The 8,528-nt window shown below is 39.3% G+C and overlaps 1 protein-coding gene across 2 annotated transcripts; it reads right to left on the minus strand.

The window, feature by feature from the left end:
* Nucleotides 1-1,532: 1,532 nt before the first annotated feature.
* On the minus strand, nt 1,533-8,439 carry LOC117290632 (DNA repair protein RAD51 homolog 3-like). 2 transcript variants are annotated; one of them, XM_033772141.1, is made up of 8 exons: nt 8,229-8,439; nt 7,256-7,559; nt 5,854-6,026; nt 4,085-4,218; nt 3,606-3,737; nt 3,158-3,285; nt 2,607-2,667; nt 1,533-2,111 (listed from the first exon to the last, which is right to left on the minus strand). In XM_033772141.1, the coding sequence occupies exons 1-8, from the start codon at nt 8,344-8,346 to the stop codon at nt 1,968-1,970; spliced, it is 1,194 nt and encodes a 397-aa protein (XP_033628032.1). In that variant the 5' UTR covers nt 8,347-8,439; the 3' UTR covers nt 1,533-1,967. The 2 variants fall into 2 exon arrangements, with proteins under 2 accessions (XP_033628032.1, XP_033628033.1); XM_033772142.1 differs by lacking the exon at nt 8,229-8,439 and adding an exon at nt 7,741-7,827.
* Between the last annotated feature and the right edge of the window lie 89 nt (nt 8,440-8,528).

The raw sequence follows: 8,528 nt of genomic DNA on the forward strand, positions 1-8,528 counted from the left end.
GGGGTTTTGTAAATTTTCTGATTGGGGTGTAGGAGTTTCCTTGTTTATGTTTGTAGGGGAAAATATTTAATAGAAAAGGATCTATGTGCAAGTTATATAAATCATACAGACCTTATGCGTTGACTTCATCCAGCCGCCTTCTTAGAGGTAAAACGATGACGAAATAATCAAAAGCGCACAGGTTTGTACATGTTGCGCACAGGTTTGGCCAATTAATGGCCGCTTTTTTACCTCTAGGTGAGGGCGCCCTACCGATATGACATCATGTGCATAAGGTCCATAACTGAATGCGTTTTGTTCGTGCATTGTTGCAGAAGATAATCCCTCAGTGAAATCTTCTTTTTAAAGACAGTGGACACTGTTGGTAATTGTCAAAGACTAGCCTTCACAGTTGGTGTATCTCAACATATGTATGAAATAACAAACCTGTGAAACTTTGAGCTCAATCGGTCATCGAACTTGTGAGATAATAATGAAAGAAAAAAAACACCCTTGTCACATGAAGTTGTGTGCGTTTGGATGGTTGATTTTGAGACCTCAAATTCTAAACTTGAGGTCTCGAAATCAAATTCATGGAAAATTACTTCTTTCTCGAAAACTACGTCACTTCAGAGGGAGCCAGTTCTCACAATGATTTTTACCATCAACCTCTCCCCATTACTTGTCACAAAGAAAGGTTTTATGCTAATAATCATTTTGTGAAATTACCAGTGTCCACTGCCTTTAAGGTAAAGAATATTCCATATTTCACCAGTGATCATATTTTGCGACAATGCACTCATATGCAGGCCTGGAATTTCATGTAAAAAGGGCAAGCCCACTTTCACTTTGCTAAGGGCACTTCCATTGGAAATCTTTCAAGCCTTAAGGGCACTAGGGCCAAGACCAGGGCAACGAAGGCAATGGCCCTCCAGGGCCTCCATGTAATTGAAGGCCTGCATATTCATCCAATATGTGCATCTTTTTTTATTATTGATATTATTTATGTTACTGTTTAAAGGCAGTGGACACTATTGGTAATTACTCAAAATAATTATCAGCATAAAACCTCACTTGGTAACGAGTTATGGGGAGAGGTTGATAGTATAAAACATTGTGAGAAACGGCTCCCTCTAAAGTAACGTAATTTTCAAGAAAGAAGTAATTTTCCAGGAATTTGATTTCGAGACCTCAGATTTAGAATTTGAGGTCTCTAAATCAACCATCTAAACGCACACAACTTCGTGTGACAAGGGTGTTTTTTCTTTCATAATTATCTCGCAACTTCGATGACCAATTTAGCTCAAATTTTCACAGGTTTGTTATTTTATGCATATGTTTAGATACACCAAGTGAGAACACTGGTCTTTGACAATTACCAATAGTGTACCTTCCCTTTAATGTTTAATTTGTTATCAGTGTTTTTGTAAGATAAATACATTCTTCTTGAAACAGAGTTATTTTCAAAACCAGCACTTCATTTGTAAATAAAACAAATTTAAACTTCTGTATTCAAATGCACAAGATTTTGTTTCTTTTATTTTTGTTCTCAATAACAAATGTTTAATATAAAGACTAACCATTAACTCTTATGTACACGAAACATAATGGATTCACAATGACTGCGCATGGCTGCAAAAACATCCATGCTTAATGTTAGCATTACTTAACGTTGCTGTAGAGGCATCAACACGGCTCATTGCATAGAAAAGTCAACATTAATCCTGTGAAGTGGAGAAAAAGGGCTTAGTATGCCCCCTATTCCTTCCCACAATACCTTTCGACAATGAAGAAAAATCAGCCAGGAGGGAATTGCGATATAAGCTCTATGAAGATACTGAAGCTTAAAATGATGCCTACATGTAGCAAGTTCCTGCTAAGCAAAAAACTTGCCAGTCGCAAGCATGTTTCCTAAATCGTGGCTGGTAACCTTTTTCTTGGTTGGTAACCTTATCCAGAAAAATATATCACAACAGCGACCAAACTTTTCAGCTTTGATCAGTTGTTCTCAATCGTTTCCGAGGGTTAAAGGAACTGTCCTCTGTGGTTTCCTGGCCCTGTTCATATGCTTCCATTGTTGAAGGAGATCCATGTTCTTCCTTTGACCTTGGAACGCTTCTTAGACCATCCATCTAGGAAAAACGAAACATAAAAACTCTGAATGAAAACATTTTTGTATATTTTTTTTATGAGAGATCAACTAACATTACAATGCCACAGACAGCCACTGCAAGGTGAGGGCTACACTTAACTGTCACAAGGGCCACATTGCCACGTACTTCTGGGGCTGAAACAGGGTTACCCCCTTCACAGTCCCAAATCATGTAGGCATGGGTATCATCCTTCCCAACTTTTAACGAAGCATTTATGGTTAAGTGCCTTGCTCAAGGGCACAAGGGTCATGACGGGAATTCAAACCCACACTGACCACACCAAAGCTTGGGTTCGGTGACCTAGACCGCCCGGCCACGACAAAACATTTGTAAGTTAATTCAAAACACTGATGATGGAATGGCAAATGCTGAAGGGTAAGTTGAAGTCAATTTATGACGGTACATTGAAGTATGGTTTCTGGGGGAATTTGGAAAATGAGTTTAAAAAGTTAGTACATAAAAATGTCTATTTACCGTGATCTGGTAAGGAACTGTCATCTCTTGTTTGTTGGGCGACTTGTAGAGATTTGCGTACCTTAAACAGAAGGAAGAGATAGTCAGGAACAAGAACACTAATGGGAGACTTTCAGGACGCTTTGTGGCAGCAGACTTACCAGGTAAAATCCATTGTTCTCGGTAATGTGCGCATGCTCAGAACTACGTAAACAATGGACATTTACCTGGTAAGTCTGCTGCCACCTAGCGCCTCAAAGTCTCCCATTACGTGAATTTCCAATTGGTAAAATTCTGTGAATTCTACTTGCTGGTTTCACTGTGAGTCTTATCCGCTGTTATTAGTAATTTAGTTGTACACATTGGAACCCACTTCCTCAAGGCCAGTGATCCTGACCTACAGCCTACTTACTATTTTTGTCAAGATTTATTTGGTCGATTTTTATGATTCAAAGTTCATGATAGCATTTACCACTGTTTCTCAATACGTCAAACTATAAACAAGAATCTGTGAATTTGTTGGGGTATCTAGTGTGTTAGTAAACTCACAGGCAGTGACACACTAAATTTACCTCTGGTTGTCTCTCCAGAAGAGGATTAATCTAATAGTACCGGCGTGACCCCAGCTCTCTCCTAGCGCTGGGATAAGGCGAGAGGGTCCACTGCCAACACGGGTTGTCATCTGATTTGTCAACACAACCTAGTCAAGGGAAAAAAAAGATACGGGATTGAACAAATTTGAAAGAGATCTATTTCAATATAAACCATACAGAATTGGGTGCATGGGTTTTGGCTGCATTGCGGGAAAGCTCCATTAAAGAAAGAGGCTAAACTAAAACATCCTTTTCATCTGACAACTTACACCTGTTATCTTTATGTAATTCCTTTTCCAAACAGTGGACTCAATTGGATCATGCACAAACCAGTAGAGCTGCCCCAGTCAGATTAACTGCTCATCCATTAAGTTTAATGATCCAAGTAATTCAATATCTTGACTTGGTAATTTCTAGGAACACTTACAGCTAATTGGTGGTTTGATGCAACTCTAATTAGACTTTGCGCCAGTCCATTCAGAAGTCTTGTCCTCAAGGAAAAGTCATCAAAATCGTGCCGGAAGTGGAAAGCAATGCTGTCAATCACAACAAGTTTCACCTGCAACAAAATCAAGTTTTACTCTTAGTTATTGATCTACAAAACAAACTTGAAATGAGACATGCAGGCCCAAAACTACAAAGAAGCAGACCTTTGTTGCCCTGGTCTTGGCCAAGGTGCCCCTTCAAAAGTTTCCCATAGACTTCAAGATTTACAAATGGAAGTGCCCTTTGCACAATGAAAATGGCGTTGCCTTGCTCAAGATGAAATTTCAGGTCTGGATAAATTTATTAGGTGTTCGGGCAATTCGCCCAGAACACCTAGTGCTTACAATTTTACAAACACTACCGGTACATGCCTAATTTTTTTGTTTTTCTTTTTTCTCAGTTATGAGAAAAGCACAGTACCTTGTTGTGTTTCTTGAGGATATCTGGTAGTAGATTGACTAACGCAAGCAGCTCCGTGTAGTCATGGCAACGAAAGTAGTGAATACCAGCCAGAATCTTCTCCATTGAGAAAGATCTAAGCGCCTCTTCCAGCTCTGGTGCAAATATACAATAAAAAGAATAACTGGATCTTATACGGTGAAAATATTGTAGTAGCTATTAAATTAAATGATGTTAAATTTAGTATCCCTGTTCATCAAGCATACTGCAGGTTTGAGTCCTGGGGTGGATTTCATAAAGAGTTAAGACTAGTCTTATCTCGACTTAGGACGAGTTACTCGTCCTAACATAGGACTAGCCATACATTTTTAATATCTCCTATGACTAGTCCCAAGTTAGGACAAGTCCTAACTCTTTGTGAAATCGACCCCTGGTCCTGGTACTTGTGTCCTTGGCCAAGATACACTAACGCAACTGCTTGGGACATTAAGCCGGGGTCCCGTGTGCTAGGATCGGTAGTAGATGTAAAAGAACCCAAAACACTTATGGAAGAGTAGGGGTGTACCAAGTGTTTCTGGTTCACATCGCAAGCACCCTTGCTTACAGAATTCCTCAGGCTTGTGAGCTACAGTTGTTAAAGACACTGGACACTATTGGTAATTGTCAAAGACTAGTCTTCACAGTTGGTGTAACTCAACATATGCATAGAATAACAAACCTGTGAAAATTTGAGCTCAATCGGTCGTTGAAGTTGCGAGATAATAATGAAAGAAAAAACACCCTTGTCACACGAAGTTGTGTGCTTTCTGATGCTTGATTTCGAGACCTCAATCTCTAAACTTGAGGTCTCGTAATCAAATTTGTGGAAAATTACTTCTTTCTCAAAAACTACGTCACTTCAGAGGGAGCTGTTTCTCACAATGTTTTATACTATCAACCTCTCCCCATTACTCGTAATCAAGAAAGGTTTTATGCCAATAATTATTTTGAGTAGTTACCAATAGTGTCCACTGCCTTTAAGTTCATTTATGAGGCATCCTCGGTTTCAGTCACAATTATAAGAGCATTCCTCAAACATCCTCAACTCCCTGGGGAGCATACAAGCGCATGGATTAATCAAACCGTTTCAGCCCTCTCATACATCTGGGTTAGGAGAAGCAATTATGGTCAAGTTTCTTGCTAATAATAAACGAGACTTATAGAGCGCATTTTACAAAATTCAATGCGCTGGAAGAGTGCAACGGAAAAGGCGTTTATGAGCGAAAAGAGAATAGATGTGTTTTTAATTTACTCTTGAATGTCTGGAGTGTGTTGGTGTTCCGAATATGACTTGGTAGGGCGTTCCAGCACCGGGGACCAGCAACTGAAAAAGACTGGTCCCCTGCCCTTTTGTGAGTGGGAGGGATTGTTAGATTTTGGCTGGAGCGGAGCCCACTCCGGCCAGGTTCGTTGAAATTTAGCGACTCTTTAAGGTATTGTGGAAGTACGTTAGAGAGTGCTTTGTGGATGTTCACTGATGTTTTGAAGGTGATGCGTTGATTAACTGGTAACCAGTGTAATTGTTTGAGAAGAGTGGATGCGTGTGTGTATTTGGGTTGCGAGAAAATGATACGTGCAGCATTGACTACCAAAAGTTGAGTTCGATGCAGTAATGGGAAAAGCGTCCTCAATGTACCAAGAAATTATCTTATATATAACATAAACATATTGAGTTGGGCTGTTTTGCCATTTAAGGGCCACTTGCTAAATGTGTGTATACTGCTCCATTTTGAAAAGTATATTTGTTGTACCCTTGCTTTGGACTTCTTGTATCTCAGCAATGCCTCTGCAATGTTCCACCATCGCCACGGCCATGTCTGCTGCCCTCTGTGGGATGAAACTCCCCTCTGTATCAACGTATATCGCTTCTCCTTCAACACCTCCGAAACACTGTGGTATCTGTACATCGACTGCAAGCTGGATACTAAACCAATAAACAAATTAAATATCTTCAATATTCTTACAGGCAGTGGACACTATTGGTAATTGTCAAAGACTAGCCTTCACAGTTGGTGTATCTCAACATATGCATAAAATAACAAACCTGTGAAAATTTGAGCTCCATCGGTCATCAAAGTTGCGAGATAATAATGAAAAAAGAAAACACCCTTGTCACACGAAGTTGTGTGCTTTTAGATGCTTGATTTCGAGACCTCAAATTCTAAACTTGAGGTCTCGAAATCAAATTTGTGGAAACTTACTTCTTTCTCGAAAACTACGTCACTTCAGAGGGAGCCGTTTCTCACAATGTTTTATACTATCAAACTCTCCCCATTACGTGTTACCAAGTGAGGTTTTATGCTAATAATTATTTTGAGTAATTACCAATAGTGTCCACTGCCTTTAAATTATTGAATTGATAGTCTTTAGAGGGAAAGTGTAGACCATGTGAACTCTGTTTACAATCAGTGTGACCTTGTACATTCTTTGAATTGGCTAGTCTGGCAGGCAAGATACTGCACTGATCATATGGGAAAGTTGACATTTTGTGCCATAATTTCCACATAAATCCAAGAGTTATGAAAGTAAAAGCTGGACAAGTTTTGAGATGTGCCCCCTTTCATCATATCAAAAGTTGATATGAAGTAGAATATGCAATCTCCATAAAAAATAAGATTTTATGTTTTCTTCCATTAGGCTGTGTACAAATTGTGCCTGCTGTCAACTGCTGCAGGAAGTCCAGGCTCTGTGGCTCTTTTGTAAACGCGTGATGTCACAGGTCACACCGTCTATTTGTTTGGTAATCACTCTTCAAATTAATGGCAATAACAACTGTTGGTTAGAGGCCTACAGCATTTTGAGAAACATTTCACTTAGAAGAAATGTGGTTTAAAAATTTATAAAGATGTCAGTTTTTATGACCCAAATTTTGAATCGGAGAAGCATTACCATCAGAAATGCTTCTCACATTGTGAATTCCGTTTAGGGATTATTCTGCCTGCATGGTCATTATCTATACTCGGCGATATAAACGCAACCAATGTTTCACATGTTAGTTTTATTGAACAGTTCCAAAAATCAAATGTATACTCTGTCTTTAGAATTCATTATTACGTGTTGCTTTCACTCCAGGCAAATAGGCCTATACAACTAGACTTCAAAATGCTGTGGTATAAATAAATAGTATGGGTTTTACAATTTTACGACATTCACCATGTCTGTGTCTTCCCCACACCAGGGGCCCCACAAATCTCTGTTATCTTGCTAAGAGGAACACCCCCTCCCAGCATCTCGTCCAGGTCTTCACAGAATGTAACGATGGCAGGGGATGCCTTCTCATGTCGCAGCATTTCTAACGCTGTCACTGTCCTCTTACTGCTCTCTGGATGGTGATGCTGGTACCCCGACGATGTTGTACTGCTGCTAGGGGTACGAGTGTTGGGCGTCGATGATGCAGATGTTGCGCTTCTCACCATTGTCAAGACATCTAAGGCTTCTTCTTTAGAAATCCCAATTTCTAGAAGAAGAAAACATATTACCATTCATGAAAATATTCATAAAATATAAACTGAACTATCATTCAAACAATACTTTTTTTCTTTTGCATATTGGGGGAAGCATTGCATGGATGCATGCAACAGTTTATAAAAATTAAACATAGAATTTCAATTTGTTTTAAGTTACAAAATATGCATCACCATATAGGATAGGCCTATATAATAATTTTAACATCAGTTAATAGTTATCTCATCAGTACATCATGACCAATGCATTTTGCATGGGAATATAATTAGGGAATATAATGGGAAACTTTCTGGGACGATAGAGGGCAGCAGACTTACCGGGTAAATCCATTGTTCTCAGAATTATGCGCATGTTCAGAACTACGTAAACAATGGAAATTTACCCGGTATGTCTGCTGCCGCCTAGCGTTGGAAAGTCTCCTATTAGCCCCACTTTTGTGTGGCTTGTTAATGTTGACATAGCCGGTACACAAAAGTTAGTAAGTAAAAGTAGGCTTTATGTTGGGGAAATAAAGTCTGAAATTTATAATTAATCCAAGTTCCCCCAAACAGTCACAATTATAATATAAACAAATGAATACACACTGGCACTGTACTGCCTTTTATTCAAATAAACCACGCCATATCGTAACTGGTTAACGCAAAACTCTGCAAAATTCTACCTCTGCTCAACTCCGTCGGTTTCATTTCGAAAACATCTTCCACAATTCCGAAACCATTGTCCTTTAATTTCGCCCTTATCGGTGGAGGAAAAGGAAAGCTTCCCAATTCACGCTGCATCACTTGATTTAAGCTCCAAAATTGATAAAACACGTCTATTTTCAAGCTGTCGTCTGCAAAGTTTTGTTTTGAAAATGGCTCAACTCTTTAACCTTTGACATTATCCTTGGTTGCACACGCGCTAAAGGCGGAGAGTGGTACCAGACAAAAATCGCTGGTTCTCTTTACAGTATAAGATATCA

This window comes from Asterias rubens, chromosome 5 (genome assembly GCF_902459465.1).
Source record: "Asterias rubens chromosome 5, eAstRub1.3, whole genome shotgun sequence".
In the NCBI taxonomy this organism is placed as follows: Eukaryota; Metazoa; Echinodermata; class Asteroidea; order Forcipulatida; family Asteriidae; genus Asterias; species Asterias rubens.